Source organism: Amphibalanus amphitrite, unplaced genomic scaffold (assembly GCF_019059575.1).
Source record: "Amphibalanus amphitrite isolate SeventyFive unplaced genomic scaffold, NRLGWU_Aamphi_draft 000240F_arrow, whole genome shotgun sequence".
Classification (NCBI taxonomy): Eukaryota; Metazoa; Arthropoda; class Thecostraca; order Balanomorpha; family Balanidae; genus Amphibalanus; species Amphibalanus amphitrite.
The window spans coordinates 323,779-344,700 of record NW_024881735.1 but is presented as its reverse complement, the minus strand read 5'-3'; the positions used below and the strand labels follow the sequence as shown (position 1 = coordinate 344,700).

General features: G+C 52.1%; 1 protein-coding gene across 2 annotated transcripts; it reads right to left on the bottom strand.

The window, feature by feature from the left end:
• Positions 1-9,527: 9,527 nt before the first annotated feature.
• Positions 9,528-20,621, bottom strand: LOC122386091 (protein FAR1-RELATED SEQUENCE 2-like). Of its 2 annotated transcripts, none has more exons than XM_043374911.1 (4): positions 20,399-20,621; positions 13,091-14,019; positions 10,898-12,776; positions 9,528-10,272 (listed from the first exon to the last, which is right to left on the bottom strand). In XM_043374911.1, the coding sequence occupies exons 2-3, from the start codon at positions 13,988-13,990 to the stop codon at positions 10,899-10,901; spliced, it is 2,778 nt and encodes a 925-aa protein (XP_043230846.1). In that variant the 5' UTR covers positions 13,991-14,019; positions 20,399-20,621; the 3' UTR covers positions 9,528-10,272; position 10,898. The 2 variants fall into 2 exon arrangements, with proteins under 2 accessions (XP_043230846.1, XP_043230847.1); XM_043374912.1 differs by lacking the exon at positions 20,399-20,621 and adding an exon at positions 20,323-20,346.
• Positions 20,622-20,922: the final 301 nt, after the last annotated feature.

The following is a 20,922-nucleotide window of genomic DNA, read 5'->3' as shown; positions in this document are numbered from 1 at the left end:
AACGGGCCACTTTTGCGTCTAGTCTGTTGATGTTTCGTTGGGATTGCATTGACCGAGTTTGGTCTAATAAAGTGAAGCCTTTGAGCATACCTATACATTGTATTAACCCCATTTAATGTTGCTGTTATGTTCAAAACCAGTAGCAAGCACACTCCCTGAAACGTGAAATAGTGATACAAACTACCCCACCATGTGATACAACTCACCCAAGCCATGGGGCAAGTTGTATCAAAAACATTGTTCTATTCGGCAGACCGTAGAAGAAAAACTGGTAGATGTAGCGGAAAAGTTACTTTGCACAAAAAAGCAGAAGAATCAAGGAAGGGGATAGTATGGAAATAACGAGTTTATCACGGATAGTTACGAGGTTATGGGTCTCGGAGTAAAAACTGATACAACCCACCCCACTCTCCCCTATTAGCAAAAAACTGTTAGATTCTGTTGGTGACCTGAGATGACCTCGGGGACATAACGAGGGGTCACAGTTGCCATTTTCCGGTTCAGTGTGTCAATTTTACCTACATCTCGATGTTCGAGAGTATCTAGAATAGCGTTCGTGCAAAACAGACATTTTTCAATTTTCTCCCATTGACTTATAATGGAGAGGCCGCAAAATTGACCTGACCTTAGGTCACCGATATCAAAATTCCGAGATATACATTTTATAGATACTGTTACCCTCATCAATCGCTGAAAGTTTTAAAGTTATCGGGCTCGGTGTAGCTATGGCAGACATTGAAACTTTTTATGAGGTGAGGTCACTTCAAGTGACCTGGTGACCTGACCTTGAATGACCTTGGTCTGAAATTTTCACAACATGTGTAGAATTGATGTATGATAAGGCGCCGTTTTAGAGATATCTGCGAAAAACCGTAGGGGGGGGGGTGTTCAAACACCCCCCCCCACACTTGGGCGCGGGTTAAAGGTAGTGTGCCACCTTTGAAAGATTTCCCATTTTATTTTTCCTAGGAAAAGAAGCTTCTGTTTTTACCTAATATCGCAAAAAAAATCAAAAATGGGCCTGCAATAGTGCCTTTTTCGCCTAAAAGTTTATCGGTTTTTCGATATGTATAACAACTGTAGTGGGCTGACCTGCAAACAGGCGTCGGCAACAATCGCGAATGCGGCGCACATGTGACAATAAGCAAAGGTCATCATAGAGTTACGACGTACGGGAATGAGTTATCAGCTGTCTAATCGTAGACAACACAATGTCGAGCCTTAAACTGTAAGCCTGTATTGGTATTGTTTCTTTTATTTGGCTGTCGAACATTTTTTATGGTTTGAAATATGATTTTATGTAAAATAATTGATATGAAAAAGCTGTCTCTTAAGTTATGAGCCCATTTCACCACACGCAAGTGGCAGAAATGACAATGATCATCTGCCGCATTTTTCTTGGCCGAAGCCAGAGCGCGCGGCCCGACGCACCACAAAGTATGAGCAGAAGCCGCGCCCAAAGCCAGGGCCCCGGTAACGTGAGGTAGCCGAGTCGGGGCAGCGTGCGCTGACCCAAGCCGGGGCCGCAGCTTTGGGCGCGGTCTACCGCATCCCCGCGGGCAGCCCCGGGCTATCACATGACACCGGGAGGACGCGCGGCCCCGGCTTGGGTCAGCGCACGCTGCCCCGACTCGGCTACCTCACGTTACCGGGGCCCTGGCTTTGGGCGCGGTCTACCGCACCACCTAACAGGCGTGTTCGAAACCGCAGGAGATGATGATGAACGGGTTTATCGAAACTTAATGATGAGCATATCGGTAATAGCGATTTCAGTGTGTGCATTTGTTGTTCATAGTGGTGTGAAATGTTGTTGGGGTACGACCGACAACCCGTCGGGGCGAATTTCGCACTGGGGTACTCAAAATTTGAAGAATTTAAGACGTTTCCATGAGTTTTGAAGGTATGGATAAGTTCTAAAAATCCGGTTCTCCTTATCTGGGCCATTAACTCCATACGGTCCAGGAAAGCTGGCACACTACCTTTAACTGGGTGGGCAATCCCCACCCAGTAGCGATTCTTGCCCACCCAGTGGAGTGTGTTTGCCCACCCAGTAAAGACGGAGGCGGTCGGCGGAGCAGTTTCACCCGCACTGGGCCGGTGCTCAGCGCCTTCCGCGCCGGGCCGGGGGTGTGTGTCTGAACACCCCCGTCTAACTCGGCTCCTTGGCCACGTAGCGACATGCGGTAGGCGGCATTGGAAAGACAGTTAAAATGAAGAGAATACTTGGTCGTTATAAGGTCAGGTCAAAGCTCAGGTGGCCAGAGGTCATAAAAGGTGAAGTTTGGATTGTTTGAACAATTTTTGAAAACCTGGCGCATAATTTGGGAACTAATAGAGCTGCAGCACCGCGGAAAAGCGCATTCGATAGCTCTTTCAACGCTCTTTCGCCAAAGTAGTCCTCAGATTTGACCTCAGGTCAACGGCTTAGCATAAACTCTCCAGAGGGCAAAAACTCCAATAATAGCCACTTATGAAAAAAACTCTGCCATAGCTTTTTACTCGAGAAAGTCATGACATTTATTTTGCTAGCCATCATGTTCTTCTTATCAAGAGCGCCGAATTAACTATTCCCATACCTGCTACATTGCATGATTAAATCGAGACATCCAGGCATTTAAACGGCACGTGCACTGTACCACACTTTTCAAAGTTTAATGCAATGCTTTAAATATTACAAGCCGTGTGGTTCAAGGGGTGTGGTTAAACACGTTGAACCACACGGCTGCTGACGTCACTATCATATAGTTGTGAGCTTTTTGGCAGGTATGGGAAACACCTTCCAGCCCTAAGGCCGGGAATTCAATAAATGTCACCTCGCTTTTTTTAGCAAAATCACCTCGGGCCTAACGGCCCTCGGAGTTTTCGCTAACAAACCTCTGTGACATTTATTGAATCATCCCGGCCCCGGGCAGGAATATATTTAGTTTGACCTTGAAATTTCATTTTGAAATTTGACCCCGGGTCAAGGTCCAGACCTGACCGGAAAAGGTTATGTTGCATGTCAGTCGATCCGTTCAGTCGATCATCGCTCTAGCATGCGTCTACCAGAAGTTATTAACGAAAAACTGTTAGGCTCCCTTTTGTGACCTGAGATGACCTCAGGACAGGGATATAAGGAAGGGTCACGTCATTTTCACGTCGGGTGTCATTTTCCAGTGCCATGTTGAATTGTTGATAGGTGTATGGAAGTGTTCAGAATGGTGTCCGTCCAGAAAAACGCATTTTAATTTCCTTTCATTGACACTGATAATAGATGTCGGACTTTCGTCCCCGTCTTGAGGTGAGATGCTCGTTTTTCTGGCCGCTATGTCTGCCTCGAGCGGTGGAGTATTACCCCGCGTTCGATGTCTCTCGGACGGCAAAGATTCTACGCCGTCCGGCCAATCACGTTCCATAACAGCAGCCGAGCCCCCGCTGACCTTGAATGGGATTGGCCGGATGGGCCGGACGACGTAGAATCTTCGCCGTCCGAGAGACATCGAACGCGGGGTTAGTTACAACTGTCGCCTATCACCGGGGCAACCCTTGATCATTTCCCGCTGACCGCAGGAGCTTTCGATAAGGTATGACGCGTACGGCGCAACGCCACCAACACCCAAGATCTTTCTATGGACCTAAGAACAACTGACGACGGCCGGAGAAGTAACTGGCCGAAATGTTGTGAAACTAACATCTCAACTCAAGACGGGAACGAAAGTCCGACAACTTACATCCGTGATACTAATCCTCGTCTCAAGCATTCCGAAGAAATATACCATGGCTTAACCCTCGCCCGCACATGCGGGGGGGGGGGGGGCGTAGTCTTTCTGCTCTGCACTCAACATTTTTAGAGCTAGAAGGCTGATTTTTGGTATAGCTGCTCCTCTATCCTTTTTTGATGTCCACTGAAAATTTCAAGCTTCTGTGATTTTTGGTTTCGGAGATATGACCTTGTTTGTCAGGTCATGTCATGACCCAAATGGCCAATTCTCAACATATTGCGTTTGCCATGGGCCTTATGAGCTTTTGACACCCTGATTTCGGCCTTTTTTGCCCGTCTTACCTCCCACCTATCATGGAACATGTTGTTCGACGATGTACAGGGGTCAAGGTCAGGGTCAAGGTCAACCTAGGTCATCTTAAGATAATTGCGTTTTAGGCGAGCTGAATTTACTTTTTTGAAGTTTTTTTTACTGCATTTTTGGTAAAAGCTTCTCAGATCATGATTTCATGTAATATGGACCCAAAAACAATCGGTGCACACATCAGTATACACACAGACACACACAGACATACAAACACATATAATTGACCTTGACCTAACTTGACCTGAAATGACCTCAGCAGCAAAATTCTGGTCGGGTAGTGTGACAAAGAGGTTCTAGCTTGCTTGGCACCAGAAAACAGCATCGTCATCGGTATTTGATAAGCAGCACACTTGATATCCAACGGTGACCCAAAACAGCAACATTTTTTAGTTTGACCTGACCTGGAAGGTCAATGACTGACCTGATAAGGTAAAACTGGGTATCATTGGATTCGTCTCTTCCCAAAGAATCTTTTTGGTCTTTACCGCTAAGCTCTATCTCCAACAGGAACGAAATGGCGCGGGGGGGGGGTGGCAACCACCCCCCCCCCCCATGTGCGTTCTAGGATGGGAAAATGGCATGTGCGGGCGAGGGTTAATGGGGAGGTGGCAAAATTGACTTGTCACCGGTATCGAAGTTTCGAGATATACATTTTGTAAAAACTGTTGGCCTTATCAATCGGTGAAATGTTCAAAGCAATTAGCCGCTCGGTGTGGGTATGACAGACATTGGTACGTACTTCAATCGTTATTCGTGAAAAAACTGTCTACCACCAGTATAACGCCTTTTGGGGCGACTAACGGAGCGAGCGAGAGGGTGGGCCTTGCACGTGCGAAATTGCGAGGGGGTACCTCCAACTGACTTGTGCACGGCACCCTACTGACCGGTCTCTAGCGATGTGCCAAATTTGGGCACAATCGGCCCAGCCGTTCTCGAGATCTGGAAGCGGCACCCTGCACGTGCGCACGTGCAAAATGGGTCCCAACTGACTTTTGCACAGCACCCTACTAACCGGTCCCCAACCATGTGCCAAATTTGAGCGCCATCGGCCCAGCCGTTCTCGAGATCTGGAATCGACCCCTGCACGTGCGCACGTGCAGCAGCACCCCAATTCTGGCACATGGATATGCATTGCCTAGTGGGTGCCTACCTACATGCCAACTTTCAGCGCAATCGGCCAAGTAGTTACCGAGATATTGCAACAATTACAAAACTGACACCTCTTCGTTTTGCACGTGGCACGTGCATAAGGGGTCACCCACATGCATCGGGAATAGTCCAATACTTGGTAGAAGGAATGAAGCTACCCTACAAAAATTACCGCGTGTAAATCGGTCAAGTGGTTGCTGAGATATAAGCCTCGCAAAAGCGTGACCACGGCCGGCCGGCCGGCCGGCCGGCCGGCCGCTCATACTCAGAAATTTCCGTTAATCTAAGGAAAGACTCCGCTCGCTTCGCTCCGTAATAAGCGCCGCTATTTTGACTTGTTTACCCCTGTGACGTCATTTTTTACCTGACCTGAAAATGATCTCAGTAAAAATTGTAGGCTTTGTCCGTCTGTATCCCATGCCATTTTCCGCCTGTTTCTATCTTGCTTCGTTCTCGAGATATCACGGAGAGCAGGTATCCGCCCCCCCGTCGGTGTGAAGTTGGCGCGAAATGCGGATCCCCGTTGGTGCGCGGGTTAAACCATGATATTTCGGACCAAAAGACTATCTCGCCACTCAAAGCAAAACTTCAGGACGTCCGAAACCGAGAACCCATTGACGCGGCACGAATGCGTCGATGGCTACCAAATGCTGCTGTCTGGTATAAATAAAGCGAAAAATTGTCCATTTTTTACAACGCATTCTGATGTACGGTAATTAGAGCAGCGGCGCGGGGACTACTTTCAGACTGGGGGGGGGGGGGAGCACACCATAATTGAAATCAACCTAGGGTACCCCGAAACCTAGGTTTCTCGCCGGTTTTAGGCCACTTATTTTTCATCCCTTGGCGTTTTCATAAAAAAGAAAACATTTGCAAAAAAGTGCGATATTCCGTCTTAAAGCTGTGGGGGCACCGCCCCCACGGCCCCAGAGTTGAGGGAGGGGGTAAACTGTCCCCACTGCCCCCCCGTTCCCGCGCCCATGAATTAGAGAAAACAATGCGTTCAAAGAATCGTAACAGTGATGCAAGTACCAACTTTGGTTGGGGGTGCCCAGAGCCCCTTGGGGGGTGCCCAACTACGCATTGGGGGTGCCCGGGCACACCCAAAAGTATACAAATCGACACCTATGAAATGAACGAACTCCAGCGGCGATTGAAATTTGAGCTTGCGAGTATCTAACAGTCATTTTACGACATAGAAAATGTCCCGATTTCTGACAGTCATACACGAGGCCGGTTTTGACAAAAACATGAAAATCATGTTTTTCAGACACCCCAAACATTTGCCTGACTGGCCATATTCCAATTTATTCGATTATAGGTGAACTTGAAATTTGGGCCTTTTCGGTATTTATGGCCACTCGTGAACCCCATTTGCATCACTGTGCTATGATACTGTCAGCAGATATTTTCTGTTTGGACGCGTGTATTTCGAGTCTAGAACGTCATTTAATAACTGGCAGCCTGTTGCGTAAATCAACTTCGAAGTAGATTTACACAAAGCAGGTCTCCTGATTAGATCGACTCAGATTGGAGTAGAAATACACAGGAAACCGCTTTTCAGTAGATCGACTTCTGCATGTCGATTTACACACGGACCGGTCGCGCGCTAAAATCTACTCGGATCTGAGTTGATTTACACCATGACGACTCTATGCGTATGTTACGTCGGGAGTTTACACAAGGACCGGTCGCGCTAAAATCTACTCGGATCTGAGTCGATTTACACCATGACGCCTCCATGCGTATGTTACGTCGGGAGTAGTTCTGACGTGATTTAATCAGGAAGACTGATTGGTGTTTCTGAAGTGCGGAGTAGTTTTGACGTGATTTAATCAGGAAGGCTAACTGGTGTTTCTGAAGTGCGGAGTATAGTTCTGACGTGATTTACTCGGGAAGGCTGACTGGTGTTTCTGAAGTGCGGAGTAGTTTTGACGTGATTTAATCAGGAAGGCTGACTGGTGTTTTTGAAGTGCGGAGTAGTTCTGACGTGATTTAATCAGGAAGGCTGACTGGTGTTTCTGAAGTGCGGAGTACTTCTGACGTGATTTAACCCGTGATTTGCTCGTATTGATGTTTTGTAAGCCGCGAATGTATAAGGGGGTCCAACGACGCCCCCCACCCCCCACCCCATTGCCTTTTGGCCCCTGATCGAGCTAGAGCTTCGCGGAAAAAAACGAGCGTGTTGCCCGTGACGGGAGGAAGCCGATGATACCCAATTTTAAGATCTTAGGTCATTGGTCAGGTCAATGACCCAAACGGGAACATCGGGACCTGTTAGAACGTCGTTAAGTGTGGCTGCCATGAGGTTTTTCGGGGTGCTGATGCCTGATCACGAATATCATGGTTGTTTTGTTCCCCGGGGAGCTAGGAAAGACACCATGCCGTGGGCCCTCCACCCGGACCTCCAGAAGGCGATCCAGGAGCGCCGGGCAGCCAGAGACAACGTGAAGTCGGGAGACCCGCGCAATCGAAAACCCGCTGGATCGAGGCGAAGCTCCGGGCCAGCCAGGTGGAGAAACGAGTAACCACTTAACCAGGGAGCAATTCTGGGACTTCGTTACGTTATACCACCGTAGTCAGCTCCCCTCCCCTTCCCAGGCGCCGCGTGTGGGCGGCGGGAAGAACGCAGTGTCCGACGCAGTGGCGGCGGAACACCTTCAGGCTTCAATTAAGGGAGGGGGGGGGGCACTGCCGACTTTTGGTCCCATTTTTCCATGCAACGCCCATAGGGCTAATGTTAAAATGCCAAAATCAAAGGGGGCACGGTGCCCCGGTGCCCTCCCCGTTTCGCCGCCGATGGTCTGACGGACGGTACATGCCGTCTCGCTGATCAGCTGGTGTCCTAGCATTGCGGTATCTGCAGTTGCGGCTCGGCCTGACACAATTTGGGGGAGGGGGGGGGGGTAAGCGTTCCTCCTTGCTCAAAATGAACACTTTCACCCGGAGCCCAGGGCCCCAGGTACAGCAAAATCCGATAGTGTGCATGGTCCCGGACTTGCCGCACCCGCACTCCGCAGGACGTTATGCATGGGTATACCGGACCCACTTGCCAGGTCACCACGAACAGTGTCACAGGTGGTAACGGTGGTAACACAGGTTAAACGCAACGCAATGTCTAAGCGAAATGTTAGGATTGGAAGTACTGATTGCAGTAGGCGATGCCCCGAGACGTAAATGAGGTGCAGTATTTGCTTGCGGAACCTTTCTCACGCTTGTCCGATATTCAGATGTATGAACATATGAGAGGCTATACGAACGGAAGGTAAAATGGTCATTTTCTACGACATGCTATGTATCGACGCTAAGTGGCCTAGTTGTTCTCTTTTACTTCGTCTTCCTGTCGCCCATGCCAAAATCTTGGCCGACAAGGCATCCCTTAGAACGGTAGGCAACGCCTCAGACTACGGAAGGCGGTCTTTGTGTGAGCTTACGATGGAGCTTTAGTTTGTCTTACGATGTGGGTTTGGTGGTGAAGCACCAACCACCGTAAATCGGTCGGGTGGTGTCGTAATGAAAGAGCAAGGCAGTAGGATACACATGCGCTAGCAACAGGAACGAGTTTCTTAAAATCGCAAACCGGCTACGAACGGTTTTACAAGAATCTCCAAACTGAAAACCACGAAGTCAGCGCCCCGGCATGCAGTTCAATATCGGGATTGTGCATTGTCGCAGCGATTGAGCTTCCACTTTTGGAAAGAGCTGTTACTGCTCGGGTGCGTGATGCAGTACCTAAGCTTCGTCATCGGTTGATAATGCCCCGGTAAGAAATGAGCATGGGGTGTAATGGTGTTACGTGCTTTCAGTCACCTGAAACAGCGGATAATCTGGACTGGTTGGTCATATTTGGAAATCGGTCTCGTTATATAGGATACTTCATCCATGATATAGGTCTGGTCGTCCTCGAGTTAATCCAATGTTTTCGACATTTGGCTTTGATATTCTCAAACCAGTCATGAGACCCATACCAATAAAAGCAGGTGACGCCTGTGCATTTACATATGTATAATCATTCAAGTGTACGGTAACGGGACCATCGTGTGCACGTTTATGTTCGACCCGTGAGTTCGAGCTAGGTACGCTTCTGCCATCGGAGCGGCGCGGGGCGCGATCATGGCGTGAGTCAGCTGTTGCGAGGCCTGCGAGGGGCGTGGGTCACGGGCCAAGGCCAAATACACAGATGGGTATCGACTCTCGGTGTGTGTGGACCGCGGTCGTACGTGCGGAGCTCAAGGAAGTCTAACATATCGCGCCGTGAAACCTTTAGCGAACCCATCACAATCATGTGCCATCCATGCTCAAAGTTCGGTCGACTTTTCTGATTTATATTAAAGCTTTGGACCAAAGGCCCAACTTGGATAATCAGACGTGAGCTCGCACCCATTCCATTCACTCATACAATACATTTCGATGCATCCCATTCTAAACAGCAGCAGTCGGCGGAAATTCCAGATGTCTACATACATTCCAATCTACATTAAGCAAACAAAACACGGAAGAAGGCGAAGAGAGATACTTTTGGATTTGTTAGAATGTACATTATGGAAAGAACGGGTTTTTTTGCACGGCCGTATCCCATGTTGACTCCAAAAAAGGTAATTCGCTCTAAACTTAACTGGCACAGTAAAGATAAGTTGGCAAATGAATAAACCAAAGCGATGTGCGAGGTTTAATCCAGTCATATGTACAAAACAGTAAACACGGTCGTAACTTGTCCTGAGTGGGTGGCAGGCAGAGATCAACGCTTTTGAGAGATACACAAGATTTCTTCGCGACATCGCGGCACTGCTTGACTAGATATGTTGTTCTAATCAAATTGAAAGACAACACATTTAAGCTCATAAAAGCTACAGGTACAAAACGGTACAAATTGCGTATATACAAATAGGTTCGTTGTCGTAGGTATTCGTCGTTGTCTTGGCTGGTGTCATTTCGCGCGGGATTGTCATTTGATGCGAGACGAGGCCGGCGTCCCCGGTTCAACTGAAGAGCTTCTGCTACTGCTACGGTCTGCCTGTCGCCTTCAGGTCCACCAGCTCGCCAGCACCCGGATCGGCTGAAGACGTAGTCGGCAATTAACAAAACAACACATTTACAGAAATGCCAGTGGGTATGGAGATAACCATCATCGTTTAAATACGGACACACACACACAATGATAAAAGCACCACAAAACAAATTACTCAAAGGAAATGTGCTACGCTTTTAGGAGTCATGCTACCAATGCCGCGGTTTTCGAAGTGACATAATTTGAATGTATGCATAACTATATCATTTGACATTTAGGTCGTGCTTCACAAGGTACGGAATGGTATTAAACCCAAGGCCATATTAAACCCACAGACATTACGCACGTTGTTCTAGTATTAGGTAGATTAAGACGAATTGTATTGTGTTGTATTGTAATTTGTAGTACAGTCTGTCTTAACAGTACCGCGCAAAGTAACAGTGGATCCATCGAGCCTGACCGAGGAAGGACTGCTGGATTTGAGTCACCGAAACAATGGATATCCTCGTCCATTCCCCAGGTCAATTGATTCGGTGACTTTTAAATTATAGCAGGCCCTTCCTCGGTCAGGGTTCATGGATCCACCGTCACTTTGCGCGGTACTTTTAAGACAGACTGTACAATACAATAAAATCAGTAACAAACGCTATAGTATCCGTTTACATGAGCATACCTCATTTTCTTAGCGCTCCTATCACAGTCGTCTTGCTGCCTTTGGGTCGTCCGCGATTCTTAGCTACCCTTGGTGGCATGGTGAGCGTGTGCAGCTGCACGTTCCTCGCATCATGAGTTGAGATCCGAGAGGTGGATGGACCCGTGGATGGACCTGCAACGGAAGGTGGCACAGTCACCGTCCTTACGGGGGGGACCCCAACTATGGGAGACGGGCCGATGCCGATAATCGGGGACAGGGAAACTTCCGCCCGACCAGCGTCATCACACTGTGACGGAGACTGCGACTGCGACCTGTGGACAAGCCCGGAGCCAGACGGCGCGTCAGAGGGGCCACACGGGAACACAAGATTTCTGCGAGCTGCAAGAGGCTTGGTGGCGCCGTGTGAGCCAGCCCGAGGGGCGACCACTGACGGCGACATTACCCCTGTAAAAATGCCGCGATTAGGGGTTTCCGCCGGCGATCCAGCCCACGAAGGAGACACCACTACGCGGCGTGGTGTCATTCGACCGCTGTAATCAGGCGTACGTGTTTTGGTCAGTGGCGATGGTACTGCCGGCTGATAACCCTGAGCGGTGGGACGAGAAGAGCAAGACACCTGATCAGGAGATGGGATCTCAGCAGGTGGAGCAGCGCCAAGCCGCAGTGGACTGTCGAAAAAGCCGGCAAATATGTCAAAGTTAGGTCGCTCATCTTCTGCTGGCCTTGATCTGCTGGTTGCAGTGAGCAGAGCTCTCCCGGTCGGCTGTGACTGTCCACCTGTTGGAGAGTGGAGATCAGTCAGGTCGGCGTCGGCTACATCGCTGGGCGGTGCATCTGTGGGCAAATCAGAGTCGTTAGTTGGCACGCCATCGACTTCTTCTACGATGAGGAAGGAGCGGCGCTGCTGTAAAAAGTGGAGCATGGTGGTAAGTTTATCCAGGAGTTGGCGGTGCTCTGCTCCGGTGAGCTCGCAGCCCACGGATGCGATCTGCGAGGTGACGTTGAGCAGCTGCCGGTACCGCTCACGCTCCGTCCGTGGAGGCTTCCCTGGTGGCAGTGAGCGGGTGGACACAGACGGAGCGAATGGTACTCGACAATCCAGCTGGGCCTCCAGGTGATCGGCAGCGAACGACAAAAGCCATTTCTGCCCCACCAGCTCCTGAGAAAATAGACACATGCCTTGCTCGAGTCGTACTGCCATGATATGGCGACAGGGCAGGCTGTAGTGCCGGTAGAAGAGGCAGTCGCACGCTGTGGAGCTAACGGCCACCCTTCCCGCCCGGTCACATGCAGTCAGCCCTCCCGGTGAGTCGACCAGTGTTACGGTGGCAGACTCCACCAGCTCGTCCTGCAAAAGAGACAAGGCAAACGAGGTTACGTGACGCTGGTATTGGTCCAGTTCGGCGAAGCGACAGCTGGTTGGTCGTTTGTTGACCTCTGCATGAATCTCCGCGTTCCTGTCGGCACGCACTGTGGTCAAGACGGTCAGGTAGGACTGAATGAAGTTTGGCAGAGTGTCGTTAGTTCTGCAGACAGACTTCATTTTGCCGTGAAGCGACTCTAGGTGGTTGTTTGTGAAGACACCAGACATGGCTGCCCCAGACAGACCTCGCACCCATTCCCCTCTAATTTCGTCCCAGTTGTCCTTAAGATATCTGTCTGTGGCAGGATGTCTGATGTCTTCACGGAGACGCCTATACTCAGTCTCGGAACTGGCGAAGACGAGCTGCTGCAGAACCCCCAGGATCCGCTCTCGCTCTCCCTTCTCCACGCTGGCGAGGTTCAGCTCTCTTCTGAAGGACTGCAGGACGTGGAAGCTGCAGAGAAACTGGTCGCAGTCCGGGAAGACGTCCTTGATGGCAGCTTTCTCCGCACGGTCCTTGTCGGTCAGCCACACCTGAAAACAGAAGTTGCAGCTCATTAATTGACACTTGTGAAACAGCTCTTATCCTTACACCTAACCAGGCTTAGCCTCTGAACGTGATGATCGACATAAGGCCGATTTCGAATTTATTCGCCCTGCAACATGGCATAGCGCAGGGTACTAGTTGGACGATATTCTATGAAAAAAGCATAATAACGCGTGAATGCCGAAAAGTATTTGATGCATGTACCTTATACAATATACATCTTAAGCCAGCCGAGTAACTGATCTTACATGATCAAATAGTATCAATTTGTATGACCCATTTATTCTACACGCATGTTTACTTTGGTGATAGATGCTGCAGCTGTGTTGTGTTCCCGGAAAACACGAAGCATGGCGCCAATCATGTGAGCCGTCTCGTTGGTCACCAGGAAGACGGCGAGAGGGACGCCACGTCCAAACGAATCTACAGTGAGAATCGTGAAGACTGGCGTCCGGATGTCCAGAAGTTTGTAGGTCGAGTCCATGAGGAGAAGGTCAGGAAACTTCTCGTAGGCGCTCCGCATCTCCTGGTCCTGAAAGAAAAGGCCGCAGACAGTACCGGCATCCTCGACGACAGTGGATGCAAATCCGCGCTCGCTCAGAATGGAAATAGCGGCTTCCAGATCAGGTTGTCCATTTTTCGGTACGCGCAACACGTTGTTCAGGTCGTGGCGAGTAAGCACTTTCCCATACTGATCTAGCATGTGCTGGCGGATACGCTTTTTGTCAGCACCGACCCGATGGAACTGTCGGGCAACTTCCTTTTCGTCCTCCGTGAGGCGGCGGTTCTCAGGCTCGAGCATGAAACTAGCCTTGGAAACTGTGTGAGAATGCTCGAGGTTAAGTTCTTTCACCACAAGTTTCAAGGACTTGTCCAATATCACGGTGATGAGCACGGGACAGTCTAACTTCTTAGTCTTTGTGCTTCGCACACGATCGGCTTTACCGGCGTACTTCCGTCCCCCGTGAGTGCACGCCAACTTAATCAAACGATACTTCTTTTCCTCTATGAAAGCATCCTTGTCATCCCTGTTTGAGATTGTCTTTGAAATGTAGTGACCAGGGGACGATTGCAAGAAGCTACGAAGTGTCACTGAACTGGACTTGAAAAATTTTGAATTTGTTTCCTTTTCCAGAACACTAATGCACGCTTCCAGATCGCCAAAAGAAGAGAAAGAGTCACCTGCCTTTAACGCGGCCATGTCTTTGCTGTCCACAAGATGCCGGTCGTCTGAAACAGCAAAACATAAACATTAAACATGTACAGCAAAAGCAACATTCTGCGATTTGTGACATGACATCAGACATGACAGAGACATAGCATTGATAGTGGCCGGGGGGCGGGTACACTAGCATGGAAAGCCGAAAATCAACAGGACTAGACCAGAAGCTAGGAACAGAGTCACCAGGGGCAGAGGCAGAGCCGTAATAGGGCAGCTAAAAGCATGTAGAACCAACAGTGGGTCCAAGTAAGCCAGGACCAGGGCTAAACGAAGGATCACACGGAACAAGGGGAGCGCATGGTCCCCCGGAGCATTGACTGGATCACCAGGAGCAAGAGTTGGGCGGGCGGACGGACGGACGGACGGAACGACCGACAGGCAGACAGTGACAGGCAGACAGACAGTGTGAGTGCCAGGGCTGTAAGAGCCGCCAGAGGCAGGGGTAGGACTACCAGGGCAGGGTTAGGGCAACTAGGGACAGAGTCAGGGAAACCAGGGCAGGGGTATGGCTAGGACCACCAGGGGCAGGGACGGGGACACCATGGACCAGGGTAGGACCACCAGAGGCAGGGATAGGGAGAGAGGGCCACCAGGGGCATGGATAGGGCCACCAGGAGCTGGGGGGGGGGGGCAATCAGGGAAAGGGTAGGGGCTAGGTCAACCAATACCCATTCGTGCAAAACTATCAACTTTAAAATTTGACCTTTTTTGACCTTTTTTGACCTGACCTTGACCAGAAAGTGACCTAAGCCGTACCTGATAGTCTTATAAACAACACCATTGAGTTGGAAATGAAAAATTGGCCATAAAACATGCATCACACAGCCTTAGTACCTAAAGTTAGGTTCATGTGACCTGACCTGTGACCCTTGGTGACCTGACCTGGTAATGTCAGTGACCTCTTATAGCAACATATGTACTAGGCAACTGACGCCCTATCGCTGATTCTCGACAAAATGCGTTTTCTTCGGTGTTATAGCGCATTCCCTAGATGACCCGTGAACGGTGAAACATTTCATCTTTGACCTGACCTGTGACGTCATCGGTGACCCCGAGGTCAATGAAATTTGGTTTTCCTCGACAAATTTGACAGGCCTTTCGAACGCCGTTTGAATTTTGCGGATCCGTCCAGTAGTTTCGGAGATACGAGAGGGGGGGCAAAAAATAGCCCCCCACCAGGTCGCGTTATAAACAGACCCCACCAGGGAGCGGGTTAAGGTCACCAGGGACAGGGTTAGGGCCAATAAGGGCAAGGGTAGGACTACAGGGGCAGGAGTAGGTACTAGGGCAGCCAGGGGCATGGATAGGACCACCAGGGACAGGGATAGGGTCATAAGGAGCTAGGACAACCAGGGGCAGGGCCGCCAGGGGCAGGAGTAGGTGCTAGGGCAACCAGGGGCAGGGGTAGGACCACCAGGGACAGGGATAGGTGCTAGGGCAACCAGGGGCAGGGGTAGGACCACCAGGGGCAGGGGTAGGACCACCAGGGACAGGGATAGGTGCTAGGGCAACCAGGGGCAGGGGTAGGACCACCAGGGACAGGGAAAGGGCCATAAGGAGCTAGGGCAACCAGGGGCAGGGGTATAGTTAGGGCCACCAGGGGCAAGGGGTTAAGGCCACCAGGGACAGGGGGTTAAGGCCAACAAGGGCAGGGGCAGGGATGGGCCGTCAGGGACAAGAGTGGGAGCTAGGGCAAGCAGGGGCAGGGGCAGGGATGGTGCCACCAGGGACAAGAGTGGGTCCCACCAGGCCCAGGAGCAAGGTCAGGGCCACCAAGGGCAGGGCAAGGTGCTACGTTAACCAGGGGCAGGGATAGGGCCAACAGAGGCTGGAGTAGGACCACCAGGGGCAGGAATAGGGCCACCAGGAGCTAGGGCAGCCTGGGCAAGGGTAAGGGCTAAGGAAACCAATACAGGGTTAGGGGTTCTGGCAACCAATGCAGGGTTAGAGGCTATGGCAACCAATGCAGGGTTAGGGGCTATGACAACCAGGGGCAGGGTAAGGGCCACCAGACACATGGATAGTCCCATCAGGAGCTAGGTCAACCAGGCCAGCGGTAGGGGCTTGGGCGCCCCACCAAAGGCAGGACGAGGGCCTAGGACAGCCAGGGGCAGAGATAGGGCCACCAGGGGCAGGGGTAGGTCCACCAGTGACCAGGGGCAGGGTTAGGGCAGCCAGGGGCAGGGTTAGGGCAGCCAGGGGCAGGGTTAGGGCAGCCAGGGGCAGGGTTAGGGGACAGGGACAGGGGTAGGGCAACCAGGGGCAGAGGTAGGGCAACCAGGGGCAGGGCTAGGGCAGCCAGGGGCAGGGAAACCATGGCCAGGGTAGGGCTAGGACCAGCAGTAGGTAGAGCGACCAGGGGCACGACCACTAGGGGCAGGGACGGGGACACCATGAAGCAGGGTAGGACCACCAGGAGCAGGGATAGGGCCATCAGGGGCATGGATAGGGTCACCAGGAGCTGGGGGCAATCAGGGAAAGGGTAGGGGCTAGGGCAGCCAGGGGGTGGGGGTGGGGATAGAGCTGCCATGGGCAGGAGTAGGTGCTAGGGCAACCAGGGGCATGGATAGGGTCACCAGGGGAGGAGTAGGGTACTAGGGCAACTAGGGGCAGGGTAAGGCCATCAAAGGCAGGGAGAGGGCCTGGGAGAGCCAGGGGCAGAGATAGGGCCACCAGGGGCAGGGCTAGGGCAACCAAGGGGCACCGGGCAGGGGTAGGGCAACCAGGAGCAGGGCAGTGCTAGGGCAGCCAGGGACAGGGGCTAGGGCAGCCAGGGGCAGGGAAACCATGGCCGGGGTAGGGCTAGGACCACCAGTAGGTAGGGCAACCAGGGGCCGGAATGGGGACACCATGGAGCAGGGTACTGGGTAGGACCACCAGGAGCAGGGGCCAGGGATAGGGCCATCGGGGGCATGGATAGGGCCACCAAGAGCTGGAGGCATTCAGGGAAAGTGTAGGGGCTAGGACAGCCAGGGGAGGGGTGGGGATAGGGCTGCCATGGGCAAGGGTAGGGCTAGGGCAACCAGGGGCAGGGATAGGACCACCAGGAGCTAGGACAACCAGGGCCACCAGGAGCTAGGACAACCAGGGACAGCAGTAAGGGTTAGGGCAGCCAGGGGCAGGAGTAAGACCACCAGGGGCAGGGGTAGGACCACCAGGGGCAGGGATAGGGTCACCAGGGGAGGAGTAGGGTACTAGGGCATCTATAGGCAGGGTAGGGCCACCAAAGGCAGGGCGAGGGCCTAGGACAGCCAGGGGCAGAGATAGGGCCACCAGGGGCAGGGGTAGGTCCACTAGTGACTAGGGGCAGGGTTAGGGCAGCCAGGGGCAGGGTTAGGGCAGCCAGGGGCAGGGTTAGGGCAACCAGGGGCAGGGCTAGGGCAGCCAGGGGCATGGAAACCATGGCCAGGGTAGGGCTAGAACCAGGGGCATGACCACTAGGGGCAGGGATGGGGACACCATGGAGCAGGGTAGGACCACCAGGAGCAGGGATAGGGCCATCAGGGGCATGGATAGGGCCACCAGGAGCTGGGGGCAATCAGGGAAAGGGTAGGGGCTAGGGCAGCCAGGAGGGGGTGGGGATAGGGCTGCCATGGGCAGGAGTAGGTGCTAGGGCAACCAGGGGCAGGGATAGGGTCACCAGGGGAGTAGGGTACTAGGGCAACTAGGGGCAGGGTAAGGCCATCAAAGGCAGGGAGAGGGCCTAGGACAGCCAGGGGCAGAGATAGGACCACCAGGGGCAGGGCTAGGGCAACCAAGGGGCACCGGGCAGAGGTAGGGCAACCAGGAGCAGGGCAGTGCTAGGGCAGCCAGGGACAGGGGCTAGGGCAGCCAGGGGCAGGGAAACCATGGCCGGGGTAGGGCTAGGACCACCAGTAGGTAGGGCAACCAGGGGCCGGAATGGGGACACCATGGAGCAGAGTACGGGGTAGGACCACCAGGAGCAGGGATAGGGCCACCAGGAGCTGGAGGCATTCAGGGAAAGTGTAGGGGCTAGGACAGCCAGGGGAGGGGTGGGGATAGGGCTGCCATGGGCAAGGGTAGGGCTAGGGCAACCAGGGGCAGGGATAGGGCCACCAGGAGCTAGGATAACCAGGGACAGCAGTAAGGGCTAGGGCAACCAGGGGCAGGAGTAAGACCACCAGGGGCAGGGATAGGGTCACCAGGGGAGGAGTAGGGTACTAGGGCAGCTATGGGCAGGGTAGGGCCACCAAAGGCAGGGCGAGGGCCTAGGACAGCCAGGGGCAGAGATAGGGCCACCAGGGGCAGGGGTAGGTCCACCAGTGACTAGGGGCAGGGTTAGGGCAGCCAGGGGCAGGGTTAGGGCAGCCAGGGGCAGGGTTAGGGCAGCCAGAGGCAGGGAAACCATGGCCAGGGTAGGGCTAGGACCAGCAGTAGGTAGGGCGACCAGGGGCACGACCACTAGGGGCAGGGATGGGGACACCATGGAGCAGGGTAGGACCACCAGGAGCAGGGATAGGGCCATCAGGGGCATGGATAGGGCCACCAGGAGCTGGGGGCAATCAGGGAAAGGGTAGGGGCTAGGGCAGCCAAGGGGAGGGGTGGGGATAGGGCTGCCATGGGCAGGAGTAGGTGCTAGGGCAACCAGGGCCGGGGCAGGGATAGGGCCACCAGGAGCTTGGACAACCAGGGGCAGCAGTAAGGGCTAGGGCAACCAGGGGAAGGAGTAAGACCACCAGGGGCAGGGATGGGACCACCAGGGGCATGATTAGGGCCACCAGTGGCAGAGTTCGGTACACCAGGGGCACAGGGTTAAGGCCAACAAGGGCAGGGGAGAACCACCTGGGGCAGGGATGGGGCCACCAGAGACAGGAGTAGGTGCTGGGGCAACCAGGGCCAGAGGCTAGAACAACCAGGGGCAGGGATAGGACCACCACTAGAAGGGCCACCATGGGCAGGGGTAGACCAGGCAGAGGCAGGGGAGGGACCACCAGGGGCAGGGCAGGGACCAACAGGGGCAGAGCAAGGGCTGTAATGGACAGGGGTGTTGTGAGTGTCAGGAGCAGGAGTAGATCTAGGAGCAAAGGAAGGGCCATGTGGGACAGGGCCAGGGCTGTAAGGAACTGGGATGTGAGTGCAATCACTGTATGGGTCTGAAGGGGCAAGGACAGATTTTCCAGGAGCATGGGTAAGACCAACAGGGCCAGGGGCAAGGCCACCAGGAGCAGATATGGGGCCACAAGGGCCAGGGTGTGAGTGAAATGGGCAGCAGCACTAATGACGGAGGTTTGGCCACATCCAGGGGCAGAGGTAAATCCATCTTCCATGCGCAGGGGTTAGCTGCCGAGGGCAGGGTGAGGGTTTTTGCATGCAGAGGGGCGAGGGCAGGGGTGGGCCAACTGCCGAGCCTTGGGACTTGCAGTGGCACTGGCAAGTGGCAGGAATGTTTATAGCAGCTAGAATTTGACTGGTGAATTTGAAGATGGTTAAAGGATGCATTTTACATTCGACATTCCAATTGTAAAAACAAGTAATACAAAGAAAGTTCTTTTTATAGTAAGGGTCAATTTTGGGAAAGTTGAATAAAATACATTTAAGTGGGAGATCATTCATTTTATTAGATTAATTTTATTTTTACTACGACGCTGCAAAATATTTTAAGCCATATCAACAAAACTATTATGAGCACACATCACTTACACATTTGGATTTTTCTGGGGCCCTGTTTCATGACAACACTGACCCTACCCAGGTATTCGCACTGAGGTTCCATGGAAACTAAAGCAGAATTGCCAATTTTGTTTTACATTTCCATAGAAACTGAACACCAGTGCCTGCTAGCATCGGGTAGCATAACACATTAAAACATGGCCCAGGTGCCACACAAGGGGTGCTCCTTACAATACCTAGTCCTAGTAGGTGCTGGCAGCATGTCACTCATGGCACAGGGTTTTGATTTAGCAGTAATATTTTTAATTGATTGTTCCGCACATATCGACTTAGGATGAAATGAATGATAGCTCAGAGAGACGAGACCACAAACTAGCTAGGTAATGCAATGCAAAGATAAGTACCAGGTGGCATCACAAAAAAATTACGCACAGGCCATGCTGACGTCACAGTGTAAACACCGAGCTGCCTGGATAATACTATTTTACGAGAAAGCTATCTCATCAACTGGGCCACAAAGAAAACTGCTAGCTTACAAAAAAGCATAGTAAAATAGCAAACAAATAACACAACTTTTGTATCATAGCCTCAGCCTCCCTTGGGTCAATCAAGCCAACTGAAACTGCCTGCAATTAATTCTACATTGACATTGATCAAATGGAAGTACAGGAAGTACTTACGCTAGGAATTCAAGCATCATTTGTGTACTACACTAACCATTGTCTACAAAAATCATGCTTTCAGCAAATTGCTCACCCTCAACACTCCAGATTCACCACAGACGCCTCCAGCTCCCCAAACGGTCCCCAGCCGAACGGACGCGGAAAGACCGGCGCGCACCCCTTGTCCCGCGGCCGACGCAACCCTTTCTTTGTTAAAATTCGCGCGGGACTTTGTGCGCATGCGCAGGCCCCATTACGTCACAGACTGGACGTGATTTTAGCACGTCAAGCCGCTGGAGTAAATCTACTTCGATCTGACGTGATTTTGGTCGCATTTTCCCCTGTGCTTAAAACTACTCCAGTCCGACGTCATTTAATCCCATGCAAAGCCGTGTGTAAAACTACTCAGAACCGAGAGTTGACGTGAAATAAGCAGGTACCGGTTGGTGTGTAAATCTACTCAGAACCGACGTGAAATACACAGTCGGTGGCGTTTTGAGTAATTGTACTTCTGACTTCATAAACACGCTTCCTTTCTGTTTAGGTACGTGACAGGTGCCTGGTGAAATTCGTGGACGATCTCAGTTTTAAAGCAACCGATGCCGGCGATTTTTCTGT

Excerpts from the sequence above, each read along its gene's own strand:
- LOC122386091 (XM_043374911.1), bottom strand. The coding sequence starts at position 13,990 with ATGGCCGCGTTAAAGGCAGGTGACTCTTTCTCTTCTTTTGGCGATCTG. Across the intron at positions 12,777-13,090 it reads CTGCAGCATCTATCACCAAA|GTGTGGCTGACCGACAAGGA; the intron begins GTAAACATGCGT and ends TTCTGTTTTCAG.